Source organism: Parasteatoda tepidariorum, chromosome 8, assembly GCF_982258835.1.
Source record: "Parasteatoda tepidariorum strain Cologne lab strain chromosome 8, Ptep-v5.0, whole genome shotgun sequence".
Taxonomy (NCBI): domain Eukaryota; kingdom Metazoa; phylum Arthropoda; class Arachnida; order Araneae; family Theridiidae; genus Parasteatoda; species Parasteatoda tepidariorum.
The window spans coordinates 66736582-66758542 of NC_141762.1; the positions used below are offsets into that span (position 1 = coordinate 66736582).

Sequence of the window (21961 nt, forward strand, 5' to 3'; positions counted from 1 at the left end):
CATGAAAGTTTGAAGGAAAAAAAAGTGCATGAAAAATAAAATGTAGATTGTATAGTAATTCTAATGCACATTCACAAGGTTTTCTGTAATTTACGATTTCTTTTTTCTATAACTCAATGAATTGCTGAATGTTTAGTGGCATTTTAAAAACATTGAAATATGTTATGTTTAAGAATAAGATATAGAAATAATATGTTGCATATTGTATGATTCATTGTTTAAAAAATTGCTTCATTTTGCTAGATATTTACGTTACATGGTTTTCTTTGGATAAAGATGATTAGCAAATAGCATCCACATGTTTCGATACATTCTGAAACTTACGTTCGCAAATTCACCATAAAATGTCGCACAGCATATTCTTCAATTACGATAAGCTACATTTACCACCAAATACTGCTACTATGATTATTTTTGTTATATATATATCAGATATATATATATATATATATATATATATATATATATATATATATATATATATATATATATATATATATATATATATATATATATATATATATATATATATATATATATATATATATATATATATATATATATATATATATATATATATCACCCTGCAAAGATATCACCCTGAATAACTTTCGTTCTAATGATCGGATTTTCACGAACTAAGTGTTAATCTTAATGGTTCTTGGGGGTGACCTCAAATATGCTAATTAATTAGGGCTAACTATTAATTAAGTTACGAAATCAGACACAAAAACGTACTTTCTCTCAATAAACATATGTTTTTTCTTACATATTTGGATTCTTAACCCTCAAAATATAGGGGGTAGCCGCAATCTGGGAAATATGGTCCCCATAGTTTGGTCAGGAGAGCGATCCAAAGTTCGTACCCTTTAATGTTAATTTCACTTTTTACGTTTTTAGTCATATTTTAAAAACTAATAAAGCAATTCGAAGAAATTTTCACCCAGTCATAAAACTCATTTACCCAAAGATAATTTCACGAAAAAAATAATTTTTAATAATTGTTAATTATTTTTTATTATTTAATTAAATTAAGGATGAAAAATTTTTGAATTACAAGGTATGAATTTTTTTATACCATATTAATCTACATATTTTTCAATTGAAAAATCTAAAGTTTCAACTGTTTTTATTTATTAGAAGCTGAGAAAAATTAAAATTAATTATTTTTAAAAAAATAATTTGGCGACAATGAAGAAATGATTAAATGGAGCGATTAATATTAAAATGTGATAAACTTGCGAGGAACTTGACTTCGCACGCTTAGCATAAAATTTCATTCATATTTTTTTCACTAATAATCGTTTGCTTATCTTTTCATTTTTATTTTTTTAAGCTATAAAATACGATGTTTCTTTTTTAGTCTTCTAAAATTCTATTTGCAATTTAGTAAAGAAATTTGAATAAAACATTTTATTGAATAAAATACATTTTATTCAGAGAATGTGGAGTTTTATAAAAGCATGCTTCTGATAGAATATGATTATACAACAGATTGTGTTTCTTTAATGTGATTATTTTTTATTTTTTAGTTTTTTTTTCTCAATAACTGATAAAATTTCAATAATATACATACGAATGAAAAAATTTGGAATAAAATATTCATCAATTTCTTGAATATATATTTTATAAATATTAATAAAAATACGTAGTCAACATTTTTAAGCATCTCTCACAACATCGCAAATTTCTCAAAATCTAATAGGGTAAACTAACCAGTGATGGAATACTCAAGCTTAGCTTGTCTTAAAAAAAAAAATCATAAAAATTTCAAAATTTGTAATTTTAGCTAAATGACGTATTTGTTATTAAATGCATGTCGACATATTTGTTAATAAATGCAAATTATGTAAAAAAAAATTAGATAACTTACATAATATTGTTTTAAGCTTTTGGTGGTTTAAATAATAAGTAGTAAGATAACCAAGTGAAGGAACAGTTCTTAAATTGAATAAACACTAAATTTTCCAGTGAATGAACACTTAATTTTGAGAATGTTTGATGCTCGTTAGGAATCCTTAGGCCACACAGATATCTGTCGCCCTGTAGATGCCTGAATTGACGGATGTTAACACAGGCGGGCATTAGGAAAAAAAAATCTTTTAAGTTCTCGTGCCCCCATTTCAGTATCTTAAGGGCCTTACGAGCTCTGTTTAAAAAGAGAGTATCATATCAGATATATATATATATATATATATATATATATATATATATATATATATATATATATATATATATATATATATATATATATATATATATATATATATATATATATATATATATATATATATATATATATATATATATATATATATATATATATATATATATATATATATATATATATAAGAAAACAAAAATAATCATAGTAGCAGTATTTGGTGGTAAATGTAGCTTATCGTAATTGAAGAATATGCTGTGCGACATTTTATGGTGAATTTGCGAACGTAAGTTTCAGAATGTATCGAAACATGTGGATGCTATTTGCTAATCATCTTTATCCAAAGAAAACCATGTAACGTAAATATCTAGCAAAATGAAGCAATTTTTTAAACAATGAATACTACAATATGCAACATATTATTTCAATATCTTATTCTTAAACATAAAATATTTCAATGTTTTTAAAATGTCTCTAAACATTCAGCAATTCATTGAGTTATAGAAAAAAGAAATATCGTAAATTATAGAAAACTTTGTGAATGTGCATTAGAATTGCTATACAATCTACATTTTATTTTTCAAGCACTTTTTTTTTCTTCAAACTTTCATGCCTAGAAGACTTGATTACAGCTGTAAAAATCATTATCCCTAAAATGTTGCATATAGCTAATTTTGTATATAGCTAAAATTTTGTATAAGTTATGTTAATGTGATTTTAGTATGAAATCCTCGAATAAACATAGCAAAAATAGCATAATCTAAATAATATCAGATAAAAAGTTCATGTATTTAAATTCTAAAAACTTATAAATCGATTCAAATTTTCTTTTCAAAGGAGAATAAAATAATTTTTTTTTTTTTTGGACATAAATGAACTTAAAAATTGTCTATTGCCTAGAACAGGGGTCGCCAAACTTTTTTGATCATCGACCCCTACATAATTTTTCGAAATCTCCGTCGACCCCCACAAAAGTATTTTGTTAATTAAAATTAAACTCTATTAGATACTGTGTTTGTACATTTAATTTATGATTTTAAACATTTATAAAAGTAATAGTACATTGTGTAACAATAGTTTTATGAAAAATATATTAATATTGAAATTTAAATATCTTATTATTAATTAATTATGCATAAGTAGATATAATAAGTAAAGTAACTAAAGATTTACTGCTTCTTGATCAATGAGATGGGTGAGCCTGGTGTTTTTTTGCAAGGTTCGCTATATTAGGTTCAAAATTGGTCAATTTTAATTTTCGTCAAAATTGGTCAATTTTGTAATTTTCGTAAAAAAATACAAAGTGTGCTATAGTTTTTTCTCGGGCTGTACTAATCCATATTATTAATGCTCACCATCTTTTTTGTGCATCGATAATTAAAATTGATGTCTAAACTAAACGAATGGTTTTATCGAAACAATAACTAATTATTCAAAACTATAAAAGTTTTAATAATGACACTGCAAATATTCAACACAGTTTGCAAAGATACCTGAAACTGCGTATGATATTTGCATTTGTGACGTCAATGCACGTCACACGTGACATTTGGACAAGCGCACATATGCATATGACTTATAAACTGCGCTGAGTTCGTGCCACTGCGCGGTGGTACCTAAATACTTGTTTCACCCCAATAAATATACGTTTATTAATTTATGTTTTATAAAGAAACTGATATTGAGTCAATTATAAAAAAAATTCACAAATTTTACATACTTAATTAGGTATGTGTGATTTGCGAATTGAGAACTGTTTTTTTTTCCGACCCACAATCGACCCTTCCGATTCGGATCGACCCCCATTCGCCCCCCTGTCTCAGGTCGACCCCTGCTTTTGTTAAATAGACCCCTGGGGGTCTATATAGACCACTTCGGCGACCTCTGGCCTAGAAACTTCGAGATGTTTTCTATTAACTATTAATTAAACCTCTCAGAGCAATCACAAAACATTATTTCAACTTTTTTACAGTCAGAAATTGGTTGCCTAGCAACCTAGTAAAATTAAGCGTTTCTCTTTTGAATCAGTCAATGGGTTATCTTAAAATATTTATTTGCGCAGGCGACATTTTTTGGCGGTTTCTGGACTATCGCCAAATATATAAACCTTTATTGCAATCCAATTTACGACCCAATTGTTTTAAAATTTTGTCTACCCCCCCTAATTCAAGTGTCTAGATACCAAATATGTAAAAAAAAAAATATATGTTTATTCAGAGAAAGTACGTTTTTGTGTCTGATTTCGTAACTTAATTAATAGTTTGCACTAATTAATTAGCATATTTGAGGTCACCCCCAGGAACCATTAAGATTGACACTTAGTTCGTGAAAATCGGATCATTAGAACGAAAGTTATTCAGGGTGATATCTTTTTTTTTTTTGCGCACTGTACACAATATCGTTTACATTAAAGTTTCGAAGTTTAGCCTTTTGCATTTGTTTTTGATTTTGTAAGATCTGCTGTTCTTTCAGTTTATTAAATGCTATATCATAAGTTATCCTTAAATCTGATATGAAATTTTGACTAAAGGAAGCCTTGTCCAGTTGTTGAGGCTCTACATTTGGATCAAAAGTATCGAACATAGTGGGAGGGCATCTACCAAAATGTAAATATACAGGTTCAAAACTAGTGCTGGGATGAACGGCATTATTGTACAAATTTTGATGAATAAGTAATGAATTCTTAAATGATACACCTGCTTCGTGCAAAGTCAAAATGGATGATTTAATGGCACGATTCAAAGATTCGGTGGCACCATTAGCTTGTGGGTGTTTAGAAGAAGTATGGGTCAAAAATATACCTAAAGTTTTATTGATGCAATGAAATACCTCTGAATTAAACTGTGTGCCTAAATCTGTCAAAATCATGGCTGGTCTACCATGTATCGAGATAAATTCAATTAGATGTTGTGATACAGTTTCGGTAGTTAAATTTCTTAAAGGGTGTCAGAAATTTGGAAAAATGATCCAAAACGGTTAATGGATAACCACAATTTTTAATGGGGCCCACTATATCAATTGAAATAAATTCTCCTGGGACTTTAGAGATAGGAACATTCTGTAAAGGTGCTTTGGGAATGTTGTAGGATTTGTTGCGTATGCATGAGTCACAAGATAAAACAAAGTTTCTTGTATCATTATTCATATTTTTCAAAAAGAAATTTTTTTGAACAATTTCATATGTTTTCTTTAAGCCAAAATGTGAGATATGACTAAATTTTAATACCTTACTCTGTAATGATTTTGGAACAACAATTAACTTAACTAATCTTTTTTTGTTTGTAATAAACATTAATAGTTTAGTATCAGGATCAACAATAAAATTTTTAACTTTATGTGCATTAATTAAAGAAGGTGACTCAAGCAGATCAATAATTTCATTTATAATTGGATCTTTCCTTTGCTCTTCATAAAAGGTGTTGTTAGATATTTCATTTTGAGGGTCCTGTTTTTGAATAATATTTACAGCTTCCAATTCTATATCTTGATCAACAAAAGGAAGTATTAGCTCATTATATTGGGACTGTAAAGCAGGAGCACAATTATTAGGATTTTCTCTTCCAGAAAAGTAATCAGAAAGAAAATTAATTTTTCCAGGAATATATTTCATTTCAAAGGAATATTCGGACAGTTCTAATAGCCAACGAGTAATTAAATTTGCAGGTGAAGTAATTTTCTTATAATGGAGTAGGGGCTTGGAGTCTGTTAAAATTGTAAATTTTCGGTTATAAAGATAATCCTTAAAAGATGTTACAGATTTATAAATGGCATAGAGTTCTAATTTAATGGCCGGATAATTTTGTTTAGACTTAGAAAGGGCTCTACTATAATATGAGATGGGATGAAGGACGCCATCAAATTCTTGTAAAAGAACACCTGAAATTGCCTGTTTACTGGCATCAGTGTTCAGGAGGAAAGGTTTATCCCATTGAGGGAAATAAACAAAAGGTTCGGAAAAAAATATTTGCTGAAGAGATTCAAAGGCATCTTGATGTTCTTTCGTCCATACAAATTTTGATTTACTAACACTGAGTTTACATAAAATATCAGTTATCTCTGCATATTTAGGAATTAGGTGGCGGTAGAAGCCGCAGACTCCTAAAAACGATTTAACTTGGTCATGATTTTTAGGTGGTTCAAATTTCATTATTTTTGCAATGTTAGTGGAAATAGGTTTAACAATTTTATGGGAAATATTAAATCCTAAATAATTAGTATCAGTTTTAAAGAATTCAGATTTACTAGGGGATAAAGTTAAGTTGTACTTAATAAAAATATCTAACACTGCTTGAATTTTTTTCAACATATCTTCAAATGAATTAGCTCCTATAATTATATCATCCTGATATGAAAATATGCCAGTGAATCCTATATTCTTTAATTCATCTATGATAGTGTCTATCATAGCTTGAAATATACTGGCAGCTGTTTTTAAGCCATAAACCAGTCTTTTGCTACCAAAAGTTCCGAAAGGTGTGGTAAATGTGAGAATATCTTTAAGATCCTCTGAAATTTTTAATTGTTGATATGCATGGGGCATGTCCATGGTAGAGAAAAATTGAAATTGTGATACTTCATTAATTATAGTAGAAATGCGGGGTAAGGGATAAGTTGCAGAATCTATTATAGTATTTATTAAACGCAGGTCAAGGGCTAGTCTAAATTTAGTAGGTGCATTAGGGTCTTTAGGATTAGGTCTTTTCTTAACTGCAATTAAAGGGCAAGACCAAGAAGAAATATTTCGTTCTATTATGCCTGCTTCAACTAATTACATTAAGTCTGTTCTTACTCGATCTTGTATGGCATAGGGAATTGTAAATGGTTGACATTTCATAGGATTTTTTGATTTAAACTTAATTTGAGGTTTAATAATATCTGAGTGCCCTAAAGTTTTAAGGGATTTTGAAAAAGCAGCATATCTTGAAGTAAACAATTGCAATAATTTTTCTTGCCTATCAGATGGTAAATGGGCAAGGTCAAAATCTTCTTTATTTAATTCAATTTTCCTCAAATCCAAAATCTCTTGTGTAGCAGATATCAAATTACAAAGTTCCATATCTTCTTCAGAATTTTGAATAATTTCCTGAGAAGAATTCTCTTCAAATTCAGGATTAAAGAAAATATTGCCTAAGTTAGTGTCTTTTTGTTTATATGGATAGTTTGTTCGCCAATATTTTTAACAACAGTAATAAATTTAGATTTGTCACAATTATGTAAAGAGGGAAATATTTCAATATTTGGATTTTTAAAAGTGGGTTCAAACAAGAAGGTTTTGTCTCTATCATTAAAATTTTTAGCAGATTGTTTTTTGAGCAGATTGTTTCGGTTCAATTACTAATTTCCTATTTACAATTGCCTTAGAGTCAACAATTGAATTACAAAGTGTTTCACATTTTTCAGTTAATTTAACTTTAAAATTTTGAAAAACAGCAACATTTTCATGGGGAAAATTTTAATATCATGTTTGGAAATAAAGTCATAGCCCAATATAGCATCGAAATTGCCATGTGTAAATTCAGAAATATAAAAAGGGTTTTTAAAATGTTGCTTATCAATTTTAAAAGAAATCTCAGAGCAAAACAAAAATTTTAACTCTGAATTTACAGTTCGAATTTGAACATTGCTCGAAAGAAGTCTAGTTTTGTTATAGTTCTTTATTGCTGAGTATACATCTTTTGTCTTGAGTGAAACACTTGAACCTGAATACAATAAAAATTTAAAATATTGATTGCCAAACTTAATATCTATTGTGGGTAATTTCTTACTGGTATAAACATTATTGATATAAATTAATTTAGATTCTGCATTAAAACTATTAAAATAATCTCTAACCGTATCAAATTGTTCAGAATTCATCTTAGAATTTAAGTATTGATTAAGTATTTGTTTGGGTGAACTTGTACGTGGGAGTGAGGACATTATGCCACCCTTTAATGGCCTCGTCTTAAGTTTAAATGACTCTTGTAGGTAGATTTGGGCATAGTTTGTTCAGAATTATATCTCGCTTGATTGTTAAATTGCCTTGCATTATACCTTTGTGAATTAGAATTTTGAAATCTATCATATCTATTGGGATAATTGTAATGTGGGAAACGAGGTGTCACATATTGTGGACCCCGAAACCTAGGATAATTAGTGGGACGAACAGTTGCCAAATATAATCTACAATGGGCCATAATGTGACCTCTTTTGTTACAATAATGACAAATTATTGGTTGCTGTGATTTTTGATGGGTGTTATCTAAATAGTTTAAACTTTCCTGTCTAGGCATATTTGAAGCCTCTTTTGGTCGGGTTAGTGATAATTAAAACTCTTCACAATTGGCCAGTGCTTCAATATTGGCAGGAAATTTCCTGTACTTTTAATGTTAAGGCTTGTATTTGGCTTTCCAGCCTCTTTAAAGTATTATTATCTCACTTATTTGTAATAGTATGTGAATTTAGTACTTGAACGGTGGCTTTTGCCATAGCTATCTTATTGGCTTTGGTTACCAGAGACTCAAAATCACTGGAATCCTCTAAAACCAATGACTCTTTCATTTCATTGGGTAGGCCATTGATCAGCTGAAGGGCTTTGATCTGGTTTAATGCCTTATTATCATTTACTGAAGTAAATGTTTTTGCAACCAGGGACTCGATTCTATGTGCGAAACTTCGAATCGATTCACCTGGCAGCAAAAACATACTGTTAAGTGTTATCAGATTACTAGTAGGGTTCGCATCGTTTTGGAAAAATTCTTTGAGCAACTTACACGTTAACTCGAAATTAGCGTTAATGAATTTAGGATTATTGGCCACAAAATCTTGAGCAACACCCTGTAATTTTCCTTTCAAAAAAAGTAAGGCAACCTCCTCCGACCAGCCGAACAATGTTTTCATCTGGCAAATCTGCTCCAGAAACCAAGCAATAGATTCATCTCCAGAAAAGGCTTGAATGTTTAGGTTAAAATTTTTAGCGTCAGCCATTGCTTGAGCTCTAGTGCGCATTAAAATGAAATACAATAAAAATACAGTCAAATAATTAGGTTTTGTCAAATGAAAATGCCTTCATAACAAAACAGTTATACATATAAAATTTATAATGAGGCACATTGAATATGAAATAAATTTTTAAGACGTAAAAATTATAATTGAATACAACATATTAATTTGTTTAAAATCAATGAACTGTTTACTATATTAATTTAATTCTTATGAGACCAATTAAATCACAATACCTAAATATTATATTTAAACTTAAATGGTTGAAAAAAAATTTTTTGTAATCAATAAAATGCAGTAAATATCAAATGCAAAAAAATATAACACTAAACATATAAGATATAACGCTGAGCTTCACACTTATAAACAAAAGTACCATCTTATTGGACTATTATCATACTCACATGTGGAAATTTTCATAAGCACTACGTCCATTATGTCGTTTAGCACACGCGTGAAAAGGAAACACATCACTAATCTTCATCCTTAGTCTCCATCCATAAAATGTTAAAATTACTTTAAAAACTTCAGAATCCTTTCCGGACGGATAATAGAAGGCGATTTCACTAGAAGACGCACAGAAACTTAGCACTTTCCGATATTTCTTTACATAATTTTCCGGGAACATCAGATACTCTAGGATCCTGGTGACGGCTCCATATTTTCATGTCGTTGTGCATATTGGGGAGTAGATGTTGCTCGCCAGGGCAGGTGGTTCCTCGTCTTTTGCGTCGATCATGAACAGTGATTAACTTACTTCTTATGGGCGATATTTCAGGGTGGCATAGGACTTCTAGACATCAACTACACCATAGATACTTTTATTTAATCGTCACATTTTCAAGTGAAGTACATCGTACATTTTTAAGTGAAGTTCATGGAATATAAGATGAAGCATTATCAAGTTCAACACGTGGACTATGTCCTCCCTGTGTGCTCCAGGGAGTATAAATATAAATTTATTTTAATATCATATTTTAGATAATAGTAAAATTCTCGAAATAGATGACTTGCTATATGTTAAATTTATGGAGTTAAGAAAGGAATAAACTTAAGATGAATTATAACGGCGTGGAGCACACAGGGGGAAAAAAACGCAGCTCAAGAAAAAAGCAACCACACTCGTCAAATATCCACGGGGTATGCTGGTCTATCTCCAAAAGATAGCGTCCCCTCCTTAGCGGTTGCGAGAATCTCTAAAGACGAGCTATGAGTCGAGCCCTAGAGATCCTGCAAAGGCAATGAAGAGGGCGCTCCTGTTGGAGACAGCCCAGTATGAAAAGTAAACATTGTGGTGATCCCATGATCACCACAATATATATATATATTGATATATGACTTTAGAGTTGTTTATTTCACTCGATTTCTAACACCAAGCAATAAAATTTAAAGCCCAGAGGTTTTGGAAACCTATAATAAGTAATGAAAAATAACAAGTTTTTTAACACCCTATGCCAGAAAATCAAGCAATAAGCTTGGAACTTGTACCAATTACTTAAGTTGTTGTTTTTAGTAACTGCATAACATTTTGTAAACCTAGCGTAAATATTAATGGAGGTTGTGGAAAATAGTGTGATAGCTTTTGTAAATATATGTCTGACGTCACAAAGTTATTTTATATGTTCTTTAAGTTGTAATTATTATATTTGTTAAAAGAGAAAATGGCAACGATGTTTGTATTCGAATGTTGATTAAATGATAATGGTGAAAGTTAATGCATCGTGTCAAGTTATTTTCTACTAGAATTATTTATAATCTTGTAAAGTATAGAAATTAAATGGAGTCAGATAGTTAATAAGCTGAGTACGACTGAATGAAACAATATTCAGGGAGATATTACCGACATTAGTGGTGACCGACGGACGTGATTCTTTAAAAGGTACTGTGTCTTTAAGTTTTAAATTATGGAACTCTTGATTAAGAAACGCTCGCCAATTAGAGGCAATTTTACCAAAACTTACAATGCATTAACTGAATTGTTGGCGGAAGAAAGTCCTCAGGAGGAAAGTATTAAAGTAAATTACGCTCGCTTAGAAAGAATTCATCGGTCTTTGGCGATATTGGACAATGAAATCTGCGACATGTTATTAGATACTTCCGAGCAGCAAAAATACGATGATGAATATAATGCTATCGAAGAATATAATGAAAAAATGGATTCTGCAAAAGTAAATTTCGAGTTTTTTTTGGCGAAAAACGTAATTTTAGATAGAGCAAGTTTAGATGGTTGTTCCTTGTCAACGAAAAGGAAATTGAAATTGCCGAAAATAGAATTGGTAAAATTTAGTTCAGAGTTAAAAGATTGGCTTTCCTTTTGGAGCCAGTTTAAAAGAATACACGAGGATAATGAATTGGAAAATGAGGATAAATTCCAATACTTAATTCAATGTATCAGCAAAGGAACAAGAGCTCGAGAAATAATCGATAGTTTTCCGCCCACAAGTGAGAATTATAAAAAGGCGATTGAAAGTTTAAAATCCCGATTTGGGCGAGATGAGTTATTAATTGAATTTTATGTGAGACAGCTTCTTCAACTGGTTGTTCAAAATGCAAAAGGAGCCAAAAATAAAATTAACACCAGTAGTTTGTATGATAAGTTAGAATCATATCTAAGAGCGCTGGAATCGATTGGCTTGATCTCCGACAAATACGCTGCCATGCTTTTTCCACTTGTAGAATCGTGTATTCCGGAAGACATTTTTAGAGTATGGCTAAGAAACCCAGGCGCCATTGCTGATGATTCGTCAAATAATGTTTACAGCACAAAGTTAAAAAGTTTATTGGCATTTCTCAAAACCGAAGTAGAAGGAGACGAACGAATTCGTTTGGCGCAATCCAGTTTTGAAAATGATCGAAATCGTTTGGAACAATCCAGCTTTGAAAATGAACGCCGACAACGAAAAGAGAAATCACCACAATTTACTACTGCGAATGATTTGTTCTCGGGAACACTTGAAAAGAAGAAAATAAATCCTCCTTGTGTATTTTGTGACAAAGTGCACGACAGTAAAGAATGCTTTCACGCTCAAACACTTAATTGGGAACAAAAGCAAGAAATTTTACGTAATAAGAAGTGTTGTTTTCTATGTTTGAAAATCGGACACCGATCAAAATTCTGCAAAACTCGCGTAAAATGTGTTTTGTGTAGCAAAAGGCACTTGGTTTTAATGTGTCCAGAATTGCCAGCTAACAAAATAACTGAAAAGAAAACCGACTTGACCTTGCCAAAAGTCAGTTTGACAAGCCATTGCAATACAGAAGACGTGTTACTTCAAACATTAATTGTGAAGCTGAAAGCGAACGGTAAAACACGCCAAGTTCGAGTTCTGATTGATAGTGGATCGCAAAGGTCATACATACTTGAAAGTACTGCTGAAACTATTGGCTTGGATTCAATAGAGAAGAAAAGTTTCATTCATGCATTGTTTGGTGGATTTAATACTCAGGAAAAGCAACATAAACTGTTTAAAGTAAATCTTGAAGCCCTCAGTGGAAATTTTTCATGTGACATAGAAGTTTTGGATCATCCAAAAATTTGCAGTAAGATCCCTAGACTTAAACAGGGTCCCTGGAATAAGGAATTGCAAGAAAGCAAAATATGGATAACAGATTATGGAGAAAACTGTCCCGATATAGAAATTTTAATAGGAGCTGATTTTTGCGGCCAACTTTTTACCGGGCGCATACATAAGCTTAAATGTGGCCTAATAGCGTGTGAAACTCATTTGGGTTGGATAGTCATGGGTAAAGTGCCTGGAGAGAGATTTGACCATACCTCAGCTAACCTGATAACATCATTGTTTGTAAAAAACGCATCAATAGCCAATCTCTGGGAAATGGATATACTCGGTATAAAAGATCCTATTGAAACCAAATCCAGAAAAGAAATGGAAGCAGCAGCCGTCGATCATTTTAGCAAAACTTTTTCAATAAGCGAAGATGGCCGTTATGAGGTCCATTTACCTTGGAAAGAAGCAAATTGTGAGTTGATTGACAACAGGGACATTGCTGAGAAAAGACTTATTTCGACGTCTCTGAAGCTCATACGGGAGGAAAAGTATAATGATTACAATGCAGTTTTCAAGGATTGGGAAGAATCAGGGATAATAGAAGTAGTACCCGAAGAAGAACATCAACGTCCCTCTATTTACTTGCCTCATAGAGCCGTTATAAAGGAGAACTCTACAACCAAAATAAGACCTGTATTTGATGCTTCTTGTCATGTAAAAGGGCACCTGTCACTGAATGACTGTTTGGAGAATGGTCCAAATCTTCTAGAAGAAATTCCACCTATATTAATGAGATTCCGCAAGAATAAGATTGGCATAGTTTCCGACGTCAGAAAGGCATTTCTCCAGATATCTGTTTCGAAGGAAGATTGCGATTCTCTCCGTTTTTTGTGGTGGAAGGACTTTGAAAAAAGGCAAACGAAGGTGTTCCGACATCGGCGTGTCGTATTTGGACTTACATGCAGCCCATTCCTATTAGCTGCTGTATTGAATAACTTGATAGAAAACGCCCCAATAGAGATGCAGGAAACGGCAGACATCTTACGAAGATCCTTTTATGTAGACAATTGTGTTACCTCTTTGCCAACTGAAGAAAGAATGATAACATTCATTCATCAATCGAGAAATTTATTGGAAAGAGGCCGTTTTGACCTCAGAGGGTGGGAACATTCCAATTTCTACGAAATAAAAACTTCTGAGAAACCCATATCTGTTTTGGGATTACAATGGGATAAAAACGAAGATACTCTCTTTTGTGATATACAATCAGTTGAAGAAGCGAAGAAAAATTTGACAAAAGGAAATATCCTTTCAACTGTGAATAAAATATTCGATCCTCTCGGATTTTTATGCCCTGTGACAGTTATTCCCAAGCTTATGGTGCAACAAACTTGGAATCTCAAGATTGGTTGGGACGCAGAACTTCCAGAAGAAATCCAAAATAAATTTGAAGTCTGGATTAAAGATTTAGAGTTACTATCCAGCGTTAAAATTCCCCGATGTCTTGATATATGCCAGCCCAGCTCGCAAATAAGCCTTCATGTCTTTGTGGATGCAAGCAAACTTGCATACAGTGCTGTTGTATTCCTTAGGAGGATTGAAGGCAAAATTATAAGTGTTCATTTTATTCAAGCGAAAAGTAGAGTCTCTCCTTTACACAAGATGTCAATTCCCAGACTTGAGCTACTTGCATGCTGTATTGGAGCACGACTCGCCCATTCCGTAATGAAGGCAATGGATTTGTTTGATGTGCCCATTACCTATTGGACGGATTCCTCAACCGCTCTCAGTTGGATAATAAGGAATGAGAACTGGGGAGTCTTTGTTAATAACCGAGTAAGAGAAATCAGAACGCTTTCGAATAAAGATTCATGGAAACATATTTCCGGAGAGCACAATCCCGCCGATTTACCTTCAAGGGGTTGTTCAATTAGAGCCTATTTAAGATCCAAATGGTGGGAGGGGCCGTTATGGTTGAGACAAGACGAAGAAAATTGGCCAAAATCAGAAGTACGAATAGATGAAGAGGAAGTTTCAAAAGAAAAAAGAAAAGGTCTTGACTTATCGTCTACCTTTCTCGTTACTGAGGAAGAGAGAAAATGGTACAACAGAAGGTTTTCGAAGTATTCTCAAATACTTAGAATGATTGCCTGGATCCTCCGTTTTTCAAATAACTCACTTAAAAGAAATAAGAAAATTACAGGTGAACTATTAATTACTGAATTAGAAATTGCAGAAAAGAAGCTTGTAAAATTTATTCAAGAAGACCATTTTAAGCAAAGTGAATGTCATAAACAGCTAAAATCGCTTTGTACCTTTCATGATGATGAAGGACTTCTTAGACTCAAGACCAAGATCATAAGACGTAAAGATGAAGAAAATTTCTTGTGCCCAATCATTCTCCCATCTAATAATGATGTGGTCAATAAACTCATCCATGAACGTCATTTACAGCTCTCGCATGCTGGAACTCAGGTTGTATTGACGAATATTAGGCAGCAATTCTGGATTTTAAGAGGCAGAAAAACTGTGCAACGTGTAATAGCGAAATGTGTCCGGTGCAGGAGGCATGCTGCCAAAGGAGTTGAATCCATTCCTACATCACTACCAGAAGATAGAACCAGGGATACTTTAGTCTTTGAGGTAATTGAAATAGATCTGGCAGGACCGTTGTACATGAAGACTGGAGAAAAATTGTGGATTCTACTATTCACCTGCGCGGTGTATCGTGCTATTCACCTTGAGCTACTAAAAAGTGTGTCCACAAACTGTTTCCTTTTAGGCTTAAGAAGGTTCATAGCTCGCCGGGGTCGGCCTAAAATAATATATAGCGACAACGGAAGCAATTTTCTTGGAGCCTCGAATCTTATGAAAAGTCTCAACTGGGATCAAATAATTCGTGACACTTCAATCTACAGAATACAATGGAAATTTAATCCCCCAGCTGCACCATGGTGGGGCGGTTGGTGGGAGAGAATTGTGCAAATGGTGAAAAGTCTATTAAAAAAAGTGTTAGGAAAGGCTTGTCTTGTTTACGAAGAAATTCTAACCATTTTGTGTGATGTAGAAGCTGTAATTAATGCAAGACCTCTCACTTATGTCTCAGATGATCCAAGAGATTTGGTTCCCCTATCTCCATCATTGTTCATTCAGGATATTCCTACTGTTGGTGTCCCAGATTTGGATCATTTGGATGATGTTAATATTTCAAAAAGGTTGAGATACCAGCAAAGGCTACGTAAGGAATTTCGAAAACGATTCCGAGATGAATATCTCAGTCTTTTAGTGCAGTCACCTGTTAAGAAAAGGTATCTAATCAAAGAGTTAAAGATAGGTGATATTGTGTTAATTAAGTGTGATAATAAGAAGAGAATGGATTGGCCACTTGGACGAATTATTGAAGTTTTTCCTGGACATGACAATTTCATTCGTGTGGTTAAAGTTAAAACTGCGAATGGAGAATTGACACGACCTGTTAAAAATATATACCCCTTAGAGATTTCATGTAGTAATGAACTGTGCGAGAAAGTAGACATTAGCAAAACGGAGTCTGTTGCTCCTGAAGTTGTTGTCAATCAAGACTCTGATACAACTCAGACTGTTGCTCCAAGAGTTGTGGTCGCTCCAGACTCTGATCCCAAGAATGATCAAACTAGGTGCGGAAGAAGAATTAGACTTCCAAAACGTTATGATAACTAATTCAACTTCTCATTAATATTTGTAAACTGTTCTATCTTAATTTATATGAATGTTGAATTATATGTGTGTTGATTATATGCGTGCGTGTGTGATTGAGTTGAATGTTTTAAAATTAGTTTAACCTTAACTGTTTCGATAAATTAGCCTTTATCAAAAGGTGGGAGTGTGGAAAATAGTGTGATAGCTTTTGTAAATATATGTCTGACGTCACAAAGTTATTTTATATGTTCTTTAAGTTGTAATTATTATATTTGTTAAAAGAGAAAATGGCAACGATGTTTGTATTCGAATGTTGATTAAATGATAATGGTGAAAGTTAATGCATCGTGTCAAGTTATTTTCTACTAGAATTATTTATAATCTTGTAAAGTATAGAAATTAAATGGAGTCAGATAATTAATAAGCTGAGTACGACTGAATGAAACAATATTCAGTGAGATACTACCGACAGAGGTATAAAAAAAAAATTTATTAAAAAAAAAGCTAATTTTTTTGTTCTATGGTTTTTTGCTATAACTTTAAAAATATTCAATGGAATTAAACAAACTTTCTGTTGCAATTTAAAATTAATTACAAAACTATTGATTTAAAATTTTAAAAAAATTGCAGAAAACTGCTCAAGATATGAGTATTTCAAGTAGTTCTTTTATGCTGCATGCGCTAAAAATGAATTTTAAAAATTTTTTATCTGATTTTAAAAATTCAAAAAGTTTCAAGCAATTCAGGTCCATCAAAAAAAAAAAAAAAAAAAAAGATTGTGTCATTTTTTTTTAAACAGTTTAACTACGCCATACTATTTTTATAAATGGCAAACACTTAACTATATATATAAAATAATATCTATAGAATATATATAAAATAAAAAATATATATAATATTTTTCATTTCGAAACTTTTTTATTTAGATCGTAAAGTCTTGAAACTTTCCAACGCAATTTAAATAATGGAGTGCTGAACAATTCCTAATAGCTTAATCTTTATATATATATTTCGTCTGTTCGTGTGTATGTCACTGAACTCCTCCTAAACGGCTGGACTGATTTAAATGAAATTTTCTGTGTACCTTCAGAAGGATTCGAGAATGGTTTAGATTCACAATAGAACATTCTGCCACAAACCGTTCCAGCGGTATCAGCGAAAATCGAAATGGAATTTTCTGATTGGTTAAAAGTTAGCCATTGTTTTAAATTTTGCTGTACACGAATCAGTTTTCAAATATCTTGAAGATAAACAGTGATATTTTCTATCTTATAGCTCTATTCTTTTAGAAAAGTAAATTACATATACTTTAATATTTAATCATAATTCGGTTCTTTATTTCAGGTGAGCACAAGCACGTAAAATCAACGAGAATAAGTTTCGTAATTATTGGTCGTATCACGGATTTAGTATTGTGAAAACTGTTTAATAACAATCAAGGCAAAAGCAAATTTTATTCATCTTGCACACTTTTAATAATTATTTATATTTAGCATGCAATTTTAGCTCAATTTAGAATGCAATTTTCCATTGTGACAGTTGTCATTTGAAAACTATTAGATTGTTTATTATTACAAAGTTTGCGAATTCACATTCATTTTAATTATTTCATTTAAAAAATAGGAGTAGACTATATTTGAGGGTGCCCCTTGATTCTCACCAAGTTGTGATAGCGGTTGATCTCCAAGCTGGCCGATGTTGAATCCCAATCGTGATTCGGATTCGTTTAAATTTCAGCGTTATTTCTAAATGTTCAACGGTATATGTAATTTCAGAAGTCCGTTAGTTCTATGTTGGATACCGGCTGGTTAGGTTACTTTTGCTTCTGATCAATAGGATCGAAGGTATGTGGGCAGTCATAAAAAAAGGACTTTAGAAAAAAATGTCACCGCCATTCCGATACCACAGACGCCATTTTCAATTCGTATTTCGCCGAATTTATGTGGCGATGGAGGAACACAGATTCTATTCATGATAAATTTAGACAGTATCTAACTGCTATTAGAGAATTCTGTGCACCTAAAACTGAGGAAATTCAAGCTTAATGAATAAGTGAGATGTTTTTTTTTCCCTTTTCTTTCTGTGCTTACTCCATTAATTTTTATTTCGATTCAAAATGCATTTTATTGGGTTTATTAATTTTGCTTACATTGGGTTCATTGCAATTTTATATAGTTTTGGCCGATGTCTTGCTGAAATTTTCCAATGTATTATTAAAATATCATTATGTTTTGGCAGCCATTCCTGTTACCGCGGTGTTCCGCGCAAACAGGAATGGTGATAAACATAAGTTACCAATTTCGTCAAGGGGCACCCACAAGTATATTTTTACCAAAAATAGATTTTTGTTTTAAATTTTATCATTATTATATTTCTTATTTAATTTATTTCATTTTTATTGCTTTTTTATTATTTAAAATAAATACGTGAATTTTCGAATTAGCAAATTTGCGACCACTGTCAACTTCTACATTTCTTTTTGTTTGAAAGAGAATATTTGCAAAAATATGCCGCCTAAACGAATCGCTCTTAGTCGATCAACATCTCAAGCACGCAAGAAGAGAACTAACCGTGTTTCAGAAAAATCGGAGCAACGGGAAGAAAGACTTGAAACTAATCGAGAACACAATGCTTTAGCCCTTCCTTAGAAACGTCTGAGAAACAGGAAAGAAGACTGTTAACAAATCAACTACGCACTACTCAAGCCTGTTCCTTGGAAACATCAGAGCAACGGGATGCAAGAATAAAAATCAATCAAGAACGCATTTCGCTATTCAGACGCTGCCAATACTCTGATTTGAATCTCAGTGCATTTCACTATGATCCGACAACCAACTACAGTCTTTCACCCAAGCGTCATCATCGGAAAAATGGATCAATTATGTATGTTTTGTAGTGCTCTCAAATTTAAGAATGAAACAGCTGGAATTTGCTGTTCTGGAGGCAAAGTGTAACTACCAGATTTAACGTCGCCAGCCGAGCCATTATCAACGTTGTTATCGGGTCAAGCAAATCAATAGAAACTTTTCTTGGCGAATATAGGTCAGTACATTCGTGTTTCCAAATGACTTCATTCGGTGCTGCTACAAGTATCGGTTCGCATATGGACAGCTAGAGTTATTTATTACACTCACATGCAATCCTGCTTGAGCTAAAATTAAAGAGCTTTAGTAACTTAGGCAAACATCATCGGATCTTCATGATGCATTATCACACGTGAGTTAAAACAAATATTAAGCTCTAAACTTGGTTTTATTGCGAAAAGTCATGCTTTTAGAGAGACACGGTGTTTGATGCATTCTATTGAACGGCAGAAAAAGAGAATTGCCACATGATTTGGCTTATTGAAAAACTCACACCGGGACAAATTGGTCAGCTCATATCAGCAGAAATATTCATGACGCCATAGATCCAGAATTATTTCAGATCATCATCCAAAATATGTTTCATGGTCGGTGTGCATCACCATACATGTCTGTTTGAAAATGCACTAACGATATCCTAGAGAATTAACTGTTGAGACTAGCACTGGTTTTTTCACCATTAAATAAAATTCTCTATTCAAATCATAATCACAAATCTCATTTACACACTTAAATACAAAATTTAAATTCAAACTGAAAGCTTTGCAACGCACGCAGGGTACAGCTAGTATCAATATAGGGGAGAGTTGAACAAAACGGGATACGTCGCCTAGGGACCAAACTATTGCAGCTATCTAGTGGACAACGACAGAAACGTGTTATTCGACCGTGATTATATCATTCTCGGTGCGTCCTGCCTCGAGATCACTATTCGATAGAAAGTTGTAGGTCTCAGAACTTTTTTCCCCTATTTTCTTGCCATTTTCTACATTTACTCTAGTTGTTTTTTACATTGTACTACCTACATATACGGGAATAAAATTCCGGTGAGTTATTAAATTTGATTAACCATTTATTTACCAATATTTTTACGTGCAGTCTATCTAATTTTCTTTTCACATTTAGGCAGCAGCGATGTTTGTTTCAAAAAGTGTCGGAGTCGGACAAAACGGGACACTTATGAGTTGGATAAAACGGGATAGAGTTTTTTATGTCCCGTTTTATCCACCTATTTATTAGTTAGATTATTACATTTTAAAATTGCCATATATTAATGCAGGCCTAGGCTTTTCGAAAAACTTATTTATATTAGCTATATATTTTTGAAAAATTTAGTCTCTATATAGTAATGCAAAATTTGTTTATTAACGTTCATTATTAAGCATTTTATTTTCGACTCTAGGATTTCATATCTTTCTTTAGAACTAATTGTAATGTATTTCTCTGAGGAAGACTTGAGCTTTTTTATATATAAACTTCTTTATTTTCTGGATTGCTCAATTCAATCTACATTCAATTCTAAAAATAATTTCTTCTCTTTGTTTACTGAAGAATTTAAATGCTTGATTATTAAAGAGTCTTTCAGGGATGTTGCGACATCAATGGAGAGTTAGTTTTAATAATTGTTTTAACACGGCTGGAGACACATCTTCGAGGGACATCGTAGGAGAAGACCAATCTGCAACATTTTCAGGGTAGAAAGTACCTCGCCCAGAAAAAATGGCTGATAAAAGAAAGAAAAAAACTGTAGTAATAACATCATCTCCATATAAAAGTGAATTAGAAATGGAAGAAAAGGAAAGTATGATTAACCTACAAAAAAGAATCAAGAGAATTGAAGAAAAGGCTCAAATCTCTCTTAACACTAGAAAGACGGAAAATTAGTATATACCTATATTGCCGAAAAGCAATCAAAATGACTGGATTGTGAATGCGTAAATAAATTTGTTTAAAATTAATTTTTAAAATTTTTTTATAATATTTACAGTTATATAACAAGTTATTAGTAACTATTAACAATAAATAAAATTATATGTTGTACAAAAATTCGCAAAATTCTAAGAAACTGTGTCATTATATACATCATTGTTTTTCTAATTGAAATTAAAAGCACTCAAAATGACTTCCTTAGGCAATCTAGTGTTAAAGAGGTGAGAATTTATTTACGTAACTTCATTTTATTTCCTTTACACTTAATCAGAATGACTTCAACGCAAAATGATTTGGCTGACAAAATGGCGCTATTGAAGCGCAAACGTAGAACAATTCGAGCTAATATTACTCGCTTCATTAGCCAACTAAAGGACACTTTAAATTCTACTTCGAGTGCCGATATTGAATTCACTTGTAGTCGTCTTGCCGAAGTACTTAATGACATGGAAATAGTGGATAATGATATACACATATTACTTTCGGATGCAGAATACGAAATTGATGTAGTGCAATGTCAAGAGTATACGGATAACGCCAAGCGTGCGATTTTTGATGCAAATCGTGCAATGAAAGAAGATCAAAACAAGAATGAGATTGTAGATTCACCAAATGTTACTAACTTTCCGATTCAAAATGTGAATTCTTTGTCACCACAACAAAATGTAAAACTACCGACAATAAAATTAGAACCATTTCGTGGCGACGTTGAACATTGGCAATGTTTTTGGGAACAATTTAAAACGTCTGTAGACGATAATCCAAATCTATCATCAATTAATAAACATGTTTTTCTGAGAGGATATTTAGAAGATGAACCAAAACGATTGGTTGAT

General features: G+C 32.1%; 1 protein-coding gene across 1 annotated transcript; it reads left to right on the plus strand.

The window, feature by feature from the left end:
• Positions 1 to 11049: 11049 nt before the first annotated feature.
• Positions 11050 to 16353, plus strand: LOC147806222 (uncharacterized). Its single transcript, XM_087149603.1, has one exon. It carries the CDS (start codon positions 11050 to 11052, stop codon positions 16351 to 16353), a length of 5304 nt encoding a protein of 1767 aa, XP_087005729.1.
• Positions 16354 to 21961: the final 5608 nt, after the last annotated feature.

Coding starts and splice junctions, on each gene's coding strand:
- LOC147806222 (XM_087149603.1), top strand. CDS start 11,050: ATGGAACTCTTGATTAAGAAACGCTCGCCAATTAGAGGCAATTTTACC.